Raw genomic sequence first — 18899 nt, forward strand, 5'->3', positions numbered from 1 at the left:
GCTCGACGGGTCGAAAAACTGCAAAGTTTATTTGGTTTTATTTCTTGGCTTGTCGCGTGCACAGAGACATAACAAGCAACAACTTCAAGCCACACGTAATTTTATTCTGGAGCATATAAAACGAATGAAAGTTATAGTTGTCGACATATGTTTCATTCGGTAAAAATGGAAGATGCGGCTATAAAGAAAGACACCTTAGTTTATTGCAACAAAAGTCACACTTTCATGCACAAAACATCATCATTGTTCTTCGGTACGTTACACGTACGAATTATTATTATTAGCATCATAACGCGGTTCATATTTTGTCGTGATTTAGGTAACGTTTTAAATTAAATTAAATTATATAAACTTTTAACGCCGTAATTAAAACAGTATTTTTGATTGCGCCGGTGCAACTTAACAGCAGCAGGGACCAATATGGTTCAAGTATACGCGTTTTTCAAATTTTAAGTTGGCAGCACTGCGCTTTGTATCAATGTCATTTTCGCACTTCAGTATAAACTCGTCCGTTGTGGGAGTGTGTCGCTCGTCTTTTTATTCATAACTGCGCGTTCTCACAATATAAACAACGCTGTTTGTACTTAGTTTTTCGTTAAAGTAAACCTTTGTATCGTGATTTATCCGTTTTATATATTCACTACCTCAAAATAGATGTTATTGTCAAGATTTCGCGAAACAAACATTGTGCACACACTTAACTTCGCCGGTTTTGAAGATGTAGTATCATCATTTGATCCTGGTAAGTTAAATTTACCGCTTCATGGCTTCATTTAAAATTCAATTACCTGTTAATTTATTATCTGAGTATCAGAGAACTTTGTTTGAATATTAACAAAAGGAATTTGAATGTTTTTGCATATTTCGTCTGATTTGTTTCTGTTTTTGTTGGTTTTAGGGCATTAACAAGTCAAAAGGCTGTACTAGAATAGTCACAACACACATTGAATTTAAGGTAATGAAGTTTTCTTTCTTATAAATTTCATTTTTCGTTGTACATGCAAAGTTTTCATTGCTTTTGAATTAAATTGTTTGCGCTTGTCAATCCGCTTCCCCCACAGAAGAATGACAGGTTTGAAAGAAATACTGTACCCAATTACAGTTTCCTATAATAATTAAGTACTTCTGGCCTCCACCACTAGATGGCGCCAGGAAATTTAAAGCTGGTGACACTTTCTTCTTTGTCATTATTTCGCATGCCGATAGATGGCGCCACATACAGTTTCATGCTTTTTAGCCTGCAATTTATTTTCACTGGCTTATATTGTGCGTTGGTGTTGTGCGACGTTCGCCGGTTTTAAAGTACGTTTCTCGTTGAGTGATCGCTGTCGCAGCTCGTGAAGTTTCTTTTTTAATTTGGTGATAGTATTATTTCAACATAGAAAGTCACTTGCTATCGTTTAGGTTTATTGAACATTTCTTGAACCCGTAAACTTTTGATGATTTTCATTTGGTAAATACGATAGATCCTCATTAGATTTGTATTTCACAAATCGGAACTTGCCAATAGGCCGAATTAGTATGTAAAGTTTCTGTATATTTTTGTATTTGAACATTTTGTATTTTACAAGCCGGAACTTTTCGCGGAAATTTTCATGAAAGTTTTGCGATATTCCGTTCGGAGTTCAGTGTGTCAGCCTTGAGCAACGTCGAACGTTCTACGAACATATATTAAATTGATGAATAGTTGCATTAAAATTACAAAATTTGATTAATTTATTTTCAATAAGTACATCCTTGCGGCGTCTATTTTGAAGTTTTGAGTTACGTGTAAAATTTGCTATTCGTTTAGATAGGGTACTGCATGCGCACTTTCGTGTACGTGTGACACACGGACACGATCATTTAAATGCGAGACCACTTACTGACACATATGCAATCTCACACTGCCTCATATGCACGTAATACTTTTTGAAACACTTTGTATTTTCTTGAGGTACAATAAAGTATCGTCAGAGGGCCTAACGATGTATATTTTAACTAAAAATATTCCTGCGAGTATAAGTCGACCTGCACAGATGTGATCCCGGCAGGCAGCTCTTACTTCGTGCGGCAAGTAATAATACTCCGACGAGTATTCGTGTTTCTCATTGTAAATTCGGTATATCGCATTCATTGAATTTAGTGTTAATTGTTGGGTTTAGTCACTCGCTAAATATTTTTCGCGTGTGTAATCTTTGGAATTCAATATTTTGTATATTTATTAAATTTTCGCATGTATTCCTGATCGGTTGCCGTCGGACGCGGGCCGCCTTGATGTGGTATTGTAAATAATTGTAATTGTAATTAATTTTGGTCTTGTGCGAACCATTTTTGTTTTAAGCAGAACTCGTCAGATCAATGTGCTACCTGGTAAGAATACTCATTTAAATAATTGGTGTAACTAATGGTGTTTCTTCTTTATTTCAGTATTTACTCGCATTTGGTTTTCGCCGAAAACTTTTCGGTGTTCGATACACTGGTAAGTAAATTTTCTATCATTCTAAGTATCTGTTTTCCTGCAATTAGGAAATTGATATCTTAAATTTATTTTTGCGGAAATTTCTTTTAAGCATTCCGCAGAAAATCTGAAAAGGGCAATTCAATTTTTTATTGACGATGTTCAATAAAACCTTAAATCATAATTTCATGATTTCAATTTTAGTTCACTAGCATGAATCATAAAATAGAATTGATTTCCTTTTGAACAGCTCTATTATCAGCGTTTGTGTATAAACAACTTTCTTATCGCATTCGCCGTGCGAGATGCTACGGATAAGATTCTCAACGCGCGGTCGCATGCAGCACATTTTAGTTTTGTTCTTATTGCAATAAATACGTGTCTTTTGCAATTCGCGCACAAGTTCGCGTGCTACGTGCTACGTGCTATTGCTATCGTGTCATTAACTGTTGCGTTGTTGCTTGCACAGTTTGCAGCCAGTTTCGTGCCGGTCTCTGGTTGATCCAGACGTATTTTACGCGACTCGTATTTTTTGTCCGGACATCTACTTTCCAAATTCGCATTATTTTCGATCATCAATCCACTATAGTAATGTTATTTACTGTTTGCGCGTATATTATCCATAAATTCCGGTTAAGTGTATCGCCCCCATGTTGATTTGATATTCATCATTAGGATGACCCATCGTGCTGGTGTAAGTAATTTTTAACTAAACAGCACAGATTGTTTGTTTTTCCCCGCTGTGTGATTATAATATTGCTTCAACGAGACGTATGAAATATTTTATTTTACTGAACCGTATGCAATACTTTTGCTTTAACTTATGTTTTCTCTTTTTGTTTACAGTATTTGCCGTGCCTTGGAGTCAATGAGTTTTGCATTGGTAAGTTTTTAATTAAATTATATTTTTCGTTTTAATTTCTGCGTCCTCTATTAGTTTGTATTTACTTTGTTTTGATTTATCGCAGTCCACCGCGTTTTTCCTTCGCTTACAAAAGCGCAAGTCTTGTACTTGAAGATGCAATACAGCGGAATTCCGCCCTAACCATCCCTATCCCCTTTTTTGTCTCGGTTTTTTCAATTCAAATTGGAAAAATAGGAGAGGTCGAAAATAATTCATAAACCATTTGCTAAGGACAATACTTGTTTCATCTCACTGAAAGGTTTTTCATTTTCATTTTAGGAGAATTTTGGAAATTTGTTTGTTTTTAGTTACTGTATAATTCATAGATGGATGGGATATTTATCAACGTTTGAGTATAAACAAGGTTTTTTGTATCGCGTTGCAATCTGCTCATATCGCATGTAGCATATTTTTGTTTAGTTTTGATCGCATATATCCTACGGAATAAAATTATTTTTAATTATTACCTGGTAGAGAATTTTCTTAACTTTCATATTCTGTGTTGCGTTTGTCGTTTGTGATTTTAGTTTAAAAGAGGGCAGCGGTAGAAGTGACTCGTATTCAGGGCACCGTACAAGGGCAGCGGTAGAAGTGACTCGTGTTCAGGAATCATTTATAGTGTTTTGCGATGCAAATTGCAACTACCTAGCTTATTATATAGAATATTTGATGTAGATTGCCAATCTACAATCCGTTCCTCTCTATTTCATTTAGTATCAGTATTCGTTTGTGTATAAACACGTTTTCGTGTCGCATTTATATCATTTTACACTTAGCGCAGAAGTTTTATTGCATGTTTTGTCTCTGCTTTATTTTATCATTACTTGCACGCAATGTTCTAACTATCGTTTTCATCTCTGTTTTAGCAATTGCCTTCGAGTTCCGATGCCTGACTTACGAGCTAAGTTAGAATTCGAATTTCATTCGCTTCGTCGTTCGATTTAAAATAAAATAAATATTGACACCCCTTCCCGCATTTCCGCTTAACAATGTTATTTATTTCACAGATTTTATCAGCTTCAACAATAGTTCTGAGTGTTGCAACGAGTGAAATACTGGTATGTGGTATGTGTAACTAAGTGTTTGTTTTGTACTTATCCCCACGTGCTGGTAATATGTACGTTTTTTTAATCACTGAACGCGAGCTGGGCGCCACACAAACTCGAGCGGGGTGTCTAGAGTTGTAGAATTAAATTCTCCGTCGGGTTGTATTTGTTAGCGGTAGAAGTGACTCGATTCAGGGTACCTTACGAGGCTAGCGGTAAAAGTGACTCGTGTTCAGGGCACCGTATGGACCCGGTGAAAATTTGCATTAAAAAATCACCCTTTTTCATGAAATGTTTGTATTTTTTCGTGTTTGCACTCGATGTTGGCGTCTCAATAATTTCAGCGTGGCATCAAAAGATGCGGAATTAAATTCTCTGTCGGGTGGTATTTGTTTAATGCAGGAATTCGACCTGCAATCCGCGAAAATTTGCATTAAAAGATGATTTACTCACCGTTTTTCGTGCAATGTTTGAATTTTTTCGGGTTTGCACGAGATTTTTGCGTCCCAATAACCTTAGCGCAGCGCCAAAAGATGCGTAATTAAATTCTCCGTCGCGTAGTAATTGTTTCATGCAGGAATTCGACCTGCAACCCGCAAAAATTTGTATTAAAAGGTAATTTACTTACCCTTTTTCGTGCAATATTTGTATTTTTTCGGGTTTACACGCGATCTTGGCATCTCAATAGCTTCGACGTGGCATCAAAAAATGCGAAATTAAATTCTCCGTCGGGTGGTATTTGTTTGATGCCGGAATTCGACCTGCAACCCGCGAAAATTTGCATTAAATGGTGATTTACTCACCCTTTTTCGTGCAATATTTGTATTTTTCCGAGTTTGCACGCGATCTTGGCGTCTCAATAACTTTGGCGCAGCATCAAAAGATGCGGAATTAAATTCTCCGTCGGGTGGTATTTCTTTGATGCGGGAATTCGACCTGCAACCCGCGAAAATTTGCATTAAATGGTGATTTACTCACCCTTTTTCGTGCAATATTTGTATTTTTCGGGTTTGCACGCGATCTTGGCATCTCAATAACTTCGGCGCGGCATCAAAAGATGCGGAATTAAATTCTCCGTCGGGTGGTATTTCTTTGATGCGGGAATTCGACCTGCAACCCGCGAAAATTTGCATTAAAAGGTGATTTACTCACCGTTTTTCGTGCAATATTTGTATTTTTTCGGGTTTGCACGCGATCTTGGCGTCTCAATAACTTCGGCGCGGCATCAAAAGATGCGGAATTAAATTCTCCGTCGGGTGGTATTTGTTTGATGCAGGAATTCGACCTGCAACCCGCGAAAATTTGCATTAAAAGGTGATTTACTCACCCTTTTTCGTGCAATATTTGTATTTTTTCGGGTTTGCACGCGATCTTGGCGTCTCAATAACTTCGGCGTGGCATCAAAAGATGCGGAATTAAATTCTCCGTCGGGTGGTATTTGTTAGATGCGGGAATTCCACCTGCAACCCGTGAAAATTTGTGTTAAAAAATGATTTACTCACCGTTTTTCGTGCAATGTTTGTATTTTTTCGGGTTTGTACTCGATTTTGGCGTCGCAATAACTTCAGCGTGGCATCAAAAGATGCGGAATTAAATTCTCCGTCGGGTGGTATTTGTTAGATGCAGGAATTCGACCTGCAACCCGGGAAAATTTGTATTAAAAGGTGATTTACTCACCGTTTTTCCTGCAATGTTTGTATTTTTTTGAGTTTGCACATGATCTTAGCATCTCAATAGCTTCAGCGTGACATCAAAAGTTGCGGAATTAAATTCTCCGTCGGGTGGTATTTGTTTGATGCAGGAATTCGACCAGCAACTCGTAAAAATTTGCATTAAAAGGTGATTTACTCACCGTTTTTCCTGCAATGTTTATATTTTTCGGGTTTGAACGTGATCTTGGCGTCTCAATAACTTCGGCGCGGCATCAAAAGTTGCGGAATTAAATTCTCCGTCGGGTGGTATTAGTTTGATGCAGGAATTCGACGCGCAACCCGTAAAAATTTGTTCAAAATGATTTACTCACCGTTTTTCGTGCAATGTTTGTATTTTTTCGGGTTTGTATTCGCTCTTGGCGTCGCAATAACTTCAGCGTGGCATCAAAAGATGCGGAATTAAATTCTCCGTCGAGTGGTATTTGTTAGGTGCAGGAATTCGACCTGTAACCTGCGAAAATTTGCAGGGTGATTTACTCACCGTTTTCGTGCAATGTTTGTATTTTTCGGGTTTGCGTCTCAATTTCAGCGCAGCATCAAAAGATGCGGAATTAAATTCTCCGCCGAGTGGTATTTGTTAGGTGCAGGAATTCGACCTGTAACCTGCGAAAATTTGAACATTACGACTAATATAGGTTTGATTTATTGCATGGTGTACAAAACTGGGTGGGTGTAACTTCTACCGCTACCTTCGTACGGTGCCTTGAATGGGAGTCACTTCTACCGCTACCTTCGTACGGTGCCCTAAATGAGAATCTTTATGGATTCTGTAAAAATAATTAATTTAATTTATGTATATGTATACTTCATTTACATAAATATTTTCCAGTTGTTGGATGAAGCATTGGCTAATCCTGAGATGACCAAGTTTATCAATAGGGACCAACTGGAGAGGTTCCGTGGTACTGGTGGAGGAGTCCGTATTGAGGATTATGTTTTAATTACTGAAGATGGATGTGTCAACTGGACTTAAGTTCCAAGAACGTATGTTATATTTTGGCAATTTATAATATTTTATATTTTACTATTCTGTTATTCATTCTGGTTTATAGTGTACAAGAAATTGAAGATTGGATTGCCGGTGTTGATGATGATTCCAAATACAATTGAATGAATTTACAACATTTGGAAGCTGTTATTGATATCATTTTTGTTTATTTTGTTAAGTTATGAAAAGAGCATTATATAATTGCATATTATTATCCTGTTTTCTTGCTTGTATTGTTGAAAATGCTGTATATATTGAGAAATTGAGTTTGTGATTGTGTATATTCTACTTCTTTGAATAAAATTGTAGTTTTATATTTTTGACTATAAATTTTTATCGTTTTATTTGTTCCAAACGGAGAACTTAGCTCGCAACATCGTTACTCCTTTATTTAATCCATAAATCCCTTAAACTTTATTGGAAATGCCACTGCTAAATATGGAAAATAGTTCAAAATCAATTTTATATTGTATCAATATTAATTCAAAAACGGTATCACTAGTGTCATCTATCCACGAGTAACTAAACTACGCCGCTATTCAAGATTGCTGGAGATTCAGCAGCCTACTGCACTTTCTGCGATCCTAATATTCAAAAGAATTTTGTGTATAATTTCACTAGAATTTCTCGACAAAATTTTTTGTGCCATTTTTGTTGTTTTTCAATAAGGATGCCATCTTGTCCAGAATTCTTCAAGGATCAAGAATATGTAGTTCTTTTTTTTCTAGCCCTTCTAGATGTCGAGATAATTACCATTTAATCTTCATAAATTAGACTATTCCGACGGGATACACGTATTTTATTATAATTGCAAATAGGGCTTAAACGGTTAATGCTAGCAAAAAACTTTACTAAAATAATCGATGTAGAATTAAATTATCAATCATAATCCGAAAACAGAATTTAAAAATTCCAACTTTTAATTTTCAACATAAAAAAGAGAAATCTTTTGCCTTTTTTATAACAAAATCTTTTCTTTAAAAATTTTTTGTGCCCATTTCTTCATTTTGAGAAAAATATGCCATCTTGTCTAGAATTCCTCAAGGATCAAGAATATGTAGTTATTTTTATTCTAGCCCTTTTGGTTGTCGAGATAGCCTAATTTATGAAGATTAAATGGTAATTATCTCGACAACTAAAAGGGCTAGAATAAAAATAATTACATATTCTTGATCCTTGAAGAATTCTGGACAAGATGGCATCATTATTGAAAAACCACAAAAATGGCACAAAAAATTTTTAAAGAAAAGATTTTGTTATAAAAAAGGCAAAAGATTTCTCTTTTTTATGTTGAAAATTAAAAGTTGGAATTTTTAAATTCTGTTTTCGGATTATGATTGATAATTTAATTCTACATCGATTATTTTAGTAACTTTTTTGGTTTATGCTAACCGTTTAGGCCCTATTTGCAATTTTAATGAAAACAACATTCGACATAAAAAAGAAAAATGTTTTGCCTTTTTTATGACGAAATCTTTTTTCAGCAAATGCAGGTTCTGTAATAATTGGAATTTTTAAATTCTGTTTTCGGATTCTGAAAGTAGATTAAATTCTGAATCGGAAACCAGTAACACACTTATAGATTAAGGCCCTACTGGCATGTAAAAAAACAGTTTTTTAATTAAAATTGCAAATAGGGCCTAAACGTCAATGTTAGGAAAATAATTACATAAATAGTCGATATAGAAGTTTAGCTTACAAAATCCGAAAACAGAATTTAAAAATTCCACTTATACAGAAGCTGCACTTGCTGATAAATGAATTTTAAACATTAATTTTACCCGCCATTAGTTACCGCCAAAACTATATCAGCCTCCTTACACTTTCTGCGATCCGAATACCAAAACCTGAGTTTCGACTGTTTCGAGTCCAAATTTTGTGTCATTTTGCCTCCCAGAGTCGACAAAATAATGATTGAATATTAGGAGAGCAGAAAGTTGAGGAGGCTGATAAAGTTTTCGCGGTAACTAGTAATGTGCTGCCTCTAGTGGCAACGGGTCGAAGCTCAAAACTTTCAGTAGTTTCAGTTTCCAATAAACAGATGGCGCTAGCATGCACTTTTTAAAATAAATGGTTTAAGGGATCGTTTAATATGTGATCGGGTTGAAATAACAGAACAAATTAAAATCAGAAATACTTAAAAAATATTATTTATTAAAGAAAACACACGAGTATAAATTTTGGAAGTACATTTGTGTAATAATCACAAAAGTTATTTAAGATAATAATAAAGAAATTAAATATTAACAATATGATGCAAGAATGGTCCTTCTACGATGTCAGACTCAGGTGCAAAATCCCTAAAACCATCAAAAATTAGTCCTTCGAACATAAAAATGCAATTTTGGGGGTCAATTTGTGAGATAATCACAAAAGTTATTTAGGAAAATGATAAAGAAATTTAATACTTACAATCTGATGCAAGAATGGTCCTTCTACGATGTCAGACTCAGGTGCAAAATCCCTAAAACCATCAAAAATTAGTTATTTGAACATAAAAATGCAATTTTGGGGGTCAATTTGTGAGATAATCACAAAAGTTATTTAGGAAAATGATAAAGAAATTTAATACTTACAATCTGATGCAAGAATGGTCCTTCTACGATGTCAGACTCAGGTGCAAAATCCCTAAAACCATCAAAAATTAGTCCTTCGAACATAAAAATGCAATTTTGGGGTCAATTTGTGAGATAATCACAAAAGTTATTTAGGAAAATGATAAAGAAATTTAATACTTACAATCTGATGCAAGAATGGTCCTTCTACAATGTCAGACTCAGGTGCAAAATCCCTAAAACCATCAAAAATTAGTCCTTCGAACATAAAAATGCAATTTTTGGGGGGTCAATTTGTGAGATTATCACAAAAGTTATTTAAGAAAATGATAAAGAAATTTAATACTTACAATCTGATGCAAGAATGGTCCTTCTACGATGTCAGACTCAGGTGCAAAATCCCTAAAACCATCAAAAATTAGTCCTTCGAACATAAAAATGCAATTTTGGGGTCAATTTGTGAGATAATCACAAAAGTTATTTAGGAAAATGATAAAGAAATTTAATACTTACAATCTGATGCAAGAATGGTCCTTCTACGATGTCAGACTCAGGTGCAAAATCCCTAAAACCATCAAAAATTAGTAATTCGAACATAAAAATGCAATTTTAGGGGTCAATTTGTGAGATAATCACAAAAATTATTTAGGAAAATGATAAAGAAATTTAATACTTACAATCTGATGCAAGAATGGTCCTTCTACGATGTCAGACTCAGGTGCAAAATCCCTAAAACCATCAAAAATTAGTCATTCGAACATAAAAATGCAATTTTGGGGGTCAATTTGTGAGATAATCACAAAAGTTATTTAGGAAAATGATAAAGAAATTTAATACTTACAATCTGATGCAAGAATGGTCCTTCTACGATGTCAGACTCAGGTGCAAAATCCCTAAAACCATCAAAAATTAGTCCTTCGAACATAAAAATGCAATTTTGGGGGTCAATTTGTGAGATAATCACAAAAGTTATTTAGGAAAATGATAAAGAAATTTAATACTTACAATCTGATGCAAGAATGGTCCTTCTACGATGTCAGACTCAGGTGCAAAATCCCTAAAACCATCAAAAATTAGTCCTTCGAACATAAAAATGCAATTTTGGGGGTCAATTTGTGAAATAATCACAAAAGTTATTTAGGAAAATGATAAAGAAATTTAATACTTACAATCTGATGCAAGAATGGTCCTTCTACGATGTCAGACTCAGGTGCAAAATCCCTAAAACCATCAAAAATTAGTTCTTCGAACATAAAAATGCAATTTTGGGGGTCAATTTGTGAGATAATCACAAAAGTTATTTAGGAAAATGATAAAGAAATTTAATACTTACAATCTGATGCAAGAATGGTCCTTCTACGATGTCAGACTCAGGTGCAAAATCCCTAAAACCATCAAAAATTAGTCCTTCAAACATAAAAATGCAATTTTGGGGTCAATTTGTGAGATAATCACAAAAGTTATTTAGGAAAATGATAAAGAAATTTAATACTTACAATCTGATGCAAGAATGGTCCTTCTACAATATCAGACTCAGGTGCAAAATCCCTAAAACCATCAAAAATTAGTTATTCGAACATAAAAATGCAATTTTGGGGGTCAATTTGTGAAATAATCACAAAAGTTATTTAGGAAAATGATAAAGAAATTTAATACTTACAATCTGATGCAAGAATGGTCCTTCTACGATGTCAGACTCAGGTGCAAAATCCCTAAAACCATCAAAAATTAGTCCTTCGAACATAAAAATGCAATTTTGGGGGTCAATTTGTGAAATAATCACAAAAGTTATTTAGGAAAATGATAAAGAAATTTAATACTTACAATCTGATGCAAAATGGTCCTTCTACGATGTAAGACTCAGGTGCAAAATCCCTAAAACCATCAAAAATTAGTAATTTGAACATAAAAATGCAATTTTGGGGGTCAATTTGTGAGATAATCACAAAAGTTATTTAGGAAAATGATAAAGAAATTTAATACTTACAATCTGATACCAGAATGGTCCTTCTACGATGTCAGACTCAGGTGCAAAATCCCTAAAACCATCAAAAATTAGTCATTCGAACATAAAAATGCAATTTTGGGGCAAAATTTGTGAGATAATCACAAAGGGTATTTAAGAAAATGATAAAGAAATTAAATACTTACAATCTGATGCAAAAATGGTCCTTCTACGATGTAAGACTCAGGTGCAAAATCCCTAAAACCATCAAAAATTAGTCCTTCAAACATAAAAATGCAATTTTGGGGGTAAATTTGTGAGATAATCACAAAGGGTATTTAGAAAAATGATAAAGAAATTGAATACTTACAATCTAAAGAAAGAATGGTCCTTGTACGATGTAAGACTCAGGAGCAAAATCCCTAAAACCAACAAAAATTAGTTATTCAAACATAAAAATGCAATTTTCGGGGTCAATTTTTTTCAATCGCGAATATCTCGTAAAGTAAAAGCTATATTTAAGATCTGTTCGCAGCGTCTTAATCTACGAACTATTCTCTATAAGATAGCATAGTTTAAACGGAAATCTGAGAGATGAAATTTTAATTCTTAAGAAAAAATTGCCAAGGGGGGGTGCTTGATATTTTTATCGACGATTTTCGATAACTAATATCTCTTTAACTAAAAACGATAGCAACCAACAAATTGCTGATTATGAAAGATTGGAAAATTGTCTATCAGATAAAAATATAAAATAATTATATTTCCTACAGTAAAAGGTCAAAAAACGTCACTAAAAGTACTAAAAAGTGACATTTTTCAATTTTTGCCCATTTTATTCAATCGCGAATATCTCGTAAACTAAAAGAGATAATTAAGATCTGATCGCAGCGTCTTAATCTACGGACTATTCTCTATAAGATAGGATAGTTTAAACGGAAATCTGAGAGATGAAATTTTAATTCTTAAGAAAAAATTGCCAAAGGGGGGGTGCTTGATAATTTTTATCGACGATTTTCGATAACTAATATCTCTTCAACTAAAAACGATAGCAACCAACAAATTGCTGATTATGAAAGATTGGAAAATTGTCTATCAGATAAAAATATAAAATAATTATATTTCCTACAGTAAAAGGTCAAAAAACGCCACTAAAAGTACTAAAAAGTGACATTTTTCAATTTTTGCCCATTTTATTCAATCGCGAATATCTCGTAAACTAAAAGAGATAATTAAGATCTGATCGCAGCGTCTTAATCTACGGACTATTCTCTATAAGATAGGATTTTAAACGGAAATCTGAGATATGAAATTTTAATTCTTAAGAAAAAATTGCCAAAGGGGGGGGTGCTTGATAATTTTTATCGACGATTTTCGATAATTAATATCTCTTAAACTAAAAACGATAGCAACCAACAAATTGCTGATTATGAAAGATTGGAAAATTCTCTATCAGATAAAAATATAAAATAATTATATTTCCTACAGTAAAAGGTCAAAAAACGCCACTAAAAGTGCTAAAAAGTGACATTTTTCAATTTTTGCCCATTTTATTCAATCGCGAATATCTCGTAAACTAAAAGAGATAATTAAGATCTGATCGCAGCGTCTTAATCTACGGACTATTCTCTATAAGATAGGATAGTTTAAACGGAAATCTGAGAGATGAAATTTTAATTCTTAAGAAAAAAATGCCAAAGGGGGTGCTTGATACTTTTTTTCGACGATTTTTGAAAATTCATATCTCTTAAACTAAAAGCCACAGCAACCAACAAATTGCTGATTATGATAGATTGGAAAATTCTCTATCAGATAAAAATATAAAATAATTATATTTCCTACAGTAAAAGGTCGAAAAACGCGAGTAAAAGTGCTAAAAAGTGACATTTTTCAATTTTTGCCCATTTTATTCAAACGCGAATATCTCGTAAACTAAAAGAGATAATTAAGATCTGATCGCAGCGTCTTAATCTACGGACTATTCTCTATCAGATAGGATAGTTAAAACGGAAATCTGAGAGATGAAATTTTCATTCTTAAGAAAAAATTGCCAAGGGGGGGTGCTTGATACTTTTTTTCGACGATTTTTGAAAATTCATATCTCTTAAACTAAAAGCCACAGCAACCAACAAATTGCTGATTATGAAAGATTGGAAAATTCTCTATCAGATAAAAATATAAAATAATTATATTTCCTACAGTAAAAGGTCGAAAAACGCGACTAAAAGTGCTAAAAAGTGACATTTTCAATTTTTGCCCATTTTATTCAATCGCGAATATCTCGTAAACTAAAAGAGATAATTAAGATCTGATCGCAGCGTCTTAATCTACGGACTATTCTCTATAAGATAGGATAGTTAAAACGGAAATCTGAGAGATGAAATTTTCATTCTTAAGAAAAAAATTGCCAAGGGGGGGTGCTTGATACTTTTTTTCGACGATTTTTGAAAATTCATATCTCTTAAACTAAAAGCCACAGCAACCAACAAATTGCTGATTATGAAAGATTGGAAAATTCTCTATCAGATAAAAATATAAAATAATTATATTTCCTACAGTAAAAGGTCGAAAAACGCGACTAAAAGTGCTAAAAAGTGACATTTTTCAATTTTTGCCCATTTTATTCAAACGCGAATATCTCGTAAACTAAAAGAGATAATTAAGATCTGATCGCAGCGTCTTAATCTACGGACTATTCTCTATCAGATAGTATAGTTAAAACGGAAATCTGAGAGATGAAATTTTCATTCTTAAGAAAAAATTGCCAAGGGGGGGTGCTTGATACTTTTTTTCGACGATTTTTGAAAATTCATATCTCTTAAACTAAAAGCCACAGCAACCAACAAATTGCTGATTATGATAGATTGGAAAATTCTCTATCAGATAAAAATATAAAATAATTATATTTCCTACAGTAAAAGGTCGAAAAACGCGAGTAAAAGTGCTAAAAAGTGACATTTTTCAATTTTTGCCCATTTTATTCAATCGCGAATATCTCGTAAACTAAAAGAGATAATTAAGATCTGATCGCAGCGTCTTAATCTACGGACTATTCTCTATCAGATAGGATAGTTAAAACGTAAATCTGAGAGATGAAATTTTCATTCTTAAGAAAAAATTTCCAAGGGGGGGTGCTTGATACTTTTTTTCGACGATTTTTGAAAATTCATATCTCTTAAACTAAAAGCCACAGCAACCAACAAATTGCTGATTATGATAGATTGGAAAATTCTCTATCAGATAAAAATATAAAATAATTATATTTCCTACAGTAAAAGGTCGAAAAACGCGAGTAAAAGTGCTAAAAAGTGACATTTTTCAATTTTTGCCCATTTTATTCAATCGCGAATATCTCGTAAACTAAAAGAGATAATTAAGATCTGATCGCAGCGTCTTAATCTACGGACTATTCTCTATAAGATAGGATAGTTTAAACGGAAATCTGAGAGATGAAATTTTAATTCTTAAGAAAAAAATGCCAAAGGGGGGGTGCTTGATAATTGGTATCGACGATTTTGTGATTTTCGACAGTGAATATCTCCTAAACTAAAAGAGATTGGAACCATAAAATTGTAGATTAAGGAAGATTTGAAAATTCTCTATCTGATGCGAATACGAATTAAATTAATTTAATTTAATGGGGTGTAAGGTCCAAAAACGCGACTGAAATTGCTAAAAATTACAAATTTTCAATTTTTGACAATTTATTTCAATTGCGAATATCTCGTAAACTAATTAAGATAAGAATGAACAAATCGCAGATATCTACGGAAAATTCTCTATAAGATAGTCTAGTTAAAATGGAAATCTAAAGGATGAAATTTTAATTCATAAGAAAAGTTCCAAGGGTGAATATCTTCACTGAATATCTTCTAAACTAAAAGAGATTGCATCCAGAAAATTGTAGATTATAGAAGATCGGAAATTTTAAATAATTTAATTTCGTGAGGTAAAACATCCAGCGTGGGTTTCGATACGAGACGCGAGAAATAAGTTTAAAGCTAGCAGATACCTGCACGAAATTGACCATAATCCACGTATAGTGCATGCCGTAGCCGAGCAAGCAACGATCCGACAATTTAAGAGAAGAAAGTAAGAGGTGCGCAAAGCCGACGCGTCGATGTCACGCGACGACTGCCCGCGACCTTGTGCGCGAATTGCATTTGGCACGAATACATGCGATCGAAACTAAACTACAATGCGGCAGCGTGCGGCGAGAGGGGATGGCATCGACGACACAAGAGGATGCGATAAGAAAGTGTAAATCGTGTTCAAAACAAACACAATTCTCGTGTCGAATGCCCACGTTTGCTGATAAAGTTTAAGTAAAGTTTAAATATAAGTATATATTTAAAGATTAAGTATAAAAATTAATAAAAAATTAAAACTCGATTAATGTAATTCCGATTTCTTATGCTGCCCGATTGTCAAATTTTACATCAAATATTACAGTGATAATTATTTCGTATACGCATTGTTTCTCGTTATCAAACTACATTGCAGAACAACAATAAAACGTAGAACAAAATTGAAATCTACGTACACGGCAAACATTTTTTACAAATGATAAAATTATTTTACTTACCGGTTATGGAAGATGGTATACCGACGACAAGTTGGCGAATACTGAAATAAATGCGAAACAAAACATTAGTTACAGCATTTCGTGCGATGTTGAAATAAATTTGACTTCCGTCAGAACCCAAACATTTAAAATTCTTGTTATTCGCATAATAATCATAGGAACGACAATATTTACCTGGAAGCACAATGATCCATGCTCCTCTGTTGATGACAAATGTTTTTCACAAGTCAATTAATTATTACGAAGATTACATTAAAAGATCAAACACGTTTATTAACACTAATTATCACCAGCGATTTAGAAAATATAACACGTTGTACCGAACTTGCAACAACGAATAACACAAGCCGAAAGTGTGGAATGTGTGCTCGTCGTTATCGCACCGACTGAACAAAACAAAATTCACTTGCTGGAATATTTCGAGGTAAATCTACATCGTTGCGCCATCTGAGGACACTTTATAGTACCTCACAAAACAACATAGTGTTTCAAACAATGTGGCGCGATTTTTGAAGATTGGAAAATTTTCTATGGGATGAAAATTTAAAATTATTTAATGTAATTATCTTTATAATTATCGTTAATCGTTGAGATGTAGCCCGGTGTTGCCAACTTAGAAGAGGCGTTACGTGGTGTATAATGTATTGCATATAGTAATACCATAGTATTGAGTACTTTAATAACCCAGTGTCAGCTTGCATGCATATTGCAGAATTAAATATGCAATTAAACAATTATTTATATTAAAATTGCTAACAATAATAATAGTAAAAAATTACAATCAATAATTCTCAAATATTTTTGATATTTTATAAGTTTGCGGCGTAAAAAGAGTTGCCTATAGTAATCAAACGTAAATGAATATGTAACTACCATGCCTCATTCTTGCTATTTGAATTATGCTCACAGAGTGTTCAATAAAGTCTTTCATAAATATTTTAAATATTCAAAGAAATACATATTATATCTGTACACTTACACGTACACTATTGCGGTGTACTTCTAGAAAGATATTAGCAACTGTTAACAATAGCGAAACAAACGTACATTATTTACAAAACTCATCAACACCTAAAACTTAGAACCTTTAATACGTATCATTAAAGTTGCGGTTCCATTTGATTTAACACAATCCTTTATTTCGAAAAACACTAAAAATCATATGAAGCAAAAGCAATAAAATAAGTTTTTCATCCTGCTTTGAACAGCTGCAAGCTGATTTTTTCAACTTTGGATTAGGAAACTGTAATTCCGGAGTATAATCGCCATTATCAGGTACGGTGTCCAACAACTCAAGATATTCCTTGGACAAATTAAAAATTTTAGCAATTCTCCTCATTTCCTGTATAAGTGTAGGGGATGGAGCTTTTATTTTAGGTAATGTCGACAAATCCGCCCTTAATACTGGTTCAACCGTTGCAGTAGCATATACCCAGCATACTCTTCTTAATTTTCCACCAATTTTAACAAGCATATTAGCTTTGGAGTTAATCCCCATCCAAACACCTTTTACATAATCGAGACGGTAAATATGATCTGCGAATACCAGATAGGCAACACCCCCAACACCACGCGAATAATTTGATGTATCTTCAACAACAGTTGGAAGACATCCATGATGAACCTTGGAATACATAGCAAAATCCAATTGGAAACCAGGTAATTCAGCAGCACCCAAAATTGATACAACCGGTATATGCTTTTCAAGTCGAGACTTATTCATTAGAAGATCATATGCAAAGAAACATTCCGTCGCAGACCAAACACGGAATAAATGATTGGTCATTAGAATTACTAGGATTTTGATAAATATAACCATACCTATTGCTTGCTATTGACTTTGAATTGTTGGTTGACATTATTCTGACATTATTTACGCCAGTTTCAGGGACCACCAGAGTTTTGAATTTGATGGTGGGAAAATAAAAAAAAAACAATGAAGAGACTGTCGCTCGCATGTATGAAGAGATAAATAGATGCGGAATAAGAAATAATACATTAAACGGTAGCAGTGGCAATACAATACGACGTTGCGACGACATTGCGAAATGACGACGCGGCTCGCGAATATAATCGAAGAATAAGTTATCGCTCTGCCGACGCAGCAAAGAGCTACAAAAGCTTCCTCGAATATAAAGATGAAAGAGGAATATACAAGAGAAGAAACTAAACAAATTTTATAGAAAACTTTAGCCGAGCAGCTGTATTCGGTTTAGTAATTGCTTGCGAAGGCTGGAAAACACTAATTCAGTTTGTACAAATGTGTGTGTGCATGTGGGAGCTTCGTTTTTTTTATTCGCTATTTGGAGTTTTGTAGCTTTGTTGCGCGAAAGAGCTTTTGTCTTGCAAAGGGAGCTTACGACGGACTTATTTATGCATAAAGTCAGCCGGACAACGACGCCGCCCGATTTGGTTAAAAATCCTCGCTTTTTGTTTCCACTTATAGGTATTATAAATAAATACGCATTGCTCCTGTTCGCGGGCGCGCGTTTGTAAATTCAGGCAGGCGGGGAGCGACCGGGCCCCGTCGTCGTCGTCGTCGTCGTCTCGGGCTAATAAAATGCGTCCTCGCGTCCATCCGTCGGCATGAGTTGAAAGCGCTCTGGCAAAAGCACACACGCACATACACACGCACCACGGCGCGCTTGTTTATATATTTCGACCATTGTCCTGTCCGAACGCGCCCGTCGTCCCGTCGTCGCTGAAAGCTGCCCAAAACGAAAA

At 34.2% G+C, this 18899-nt stretch overlaps 1 protein-coding gene and 1 long non-coding RNA gene across 20 annotated transcripts; one reads left to right on the forward strand and one right to left on the reverse strand.

Moving 5' to 3' along the window:
- Positions 1-500: 500 nt before the first annotated feature.
- Positions 501-7420, forward strand: LOC135792329 (uncharacterized). Of its 17 annotated transcripts, none has more exons than XR_010548268.1 (7): positions 501-742; positions 899-955; positions 2410-2461; positions 3287-3323; positions 4211-4402; positions 6932-7086; positions 7155-7420. XR_010548268.1 is itself a non-coding variant. In XM_065302948.1 (6 exons), the coding sequence occupies exons 1-5, from the start codon at positions 655-657 to the stop codon at positions 7073-7075; spliced, it is 372 nt and encodes a 123-aa protein (XP_065159020.1). In that variant the 5' UTR covers positions 501-654; the 3' UTR covers positions 7076-7116; positions 7214-7420. The 17 variants fall into 17 exon arrangements, 3 of the variants coding, with proteins under 3 accessions (XP_065159020.1, XP_065159019.1, XP_065159021.1); XR_010548276.1 differs by having other exon boundaries at positions 4352-4402; XR_010548274.1 differs by lacking the exon at positions 899-955 and having other exon boundaries at positions 4211-4249; positions 4352-4409.
- Positions 7421-9224: 1804 nt separating this feature from the next.
- On the reverse strand, positions 9225-16570 carry LOC135791801 (uncharacterized). Of its 3 annotated transcripts, XR_010548124.1 has the most exons (8): positions 16350-16570; positions 16176-16216; positions 11961-12012; positions 11797-11848; positions 11633-11684; positions 9830-9881; positions 9503-9718; positions 9225-9390 (listed from the first exon to the last, which is right to left on the reverse strand). It is a non-coding gene; the product is annotated as an uncharacterized lncRNA (long non-coding RNA). The 3 variants fall into 3 exon arrangements; XR_010548125.1 differs by lacking the exons at positions 9225-9390; positions 9503-9718; positions 9830-9881 and adding an exon at positions 11085-11357; XR_010548123.1 differs by lacking the exons at positions 9225-9390; positions 9503-9718; positions 9830-9881 and adding an exon at positions 11485-11520.
- Between the last annotated feature and the right edge of the window lie 2329 nt (positions 16571-18899).

The sequence above is a fragment of the Atheta coriaria genome, unplaced genomic scaffold (assembly GCF_025399875.1).
Source record: "Atheta coriaria isolate IRGN ID8LTWV9N9 unplaced genomic scaffold, Caltech_Dcor_3.1 hic_scaffold_5_pilon, whole genome shotgun sequence".
NCBI classification, from domain to species: domain Eukaryota; kingdom Metazoa; phylum Arthropoda; class Insecta; order Coleoptera; family Staphylinidae; genus Dalotia; species Dalotia coriaria.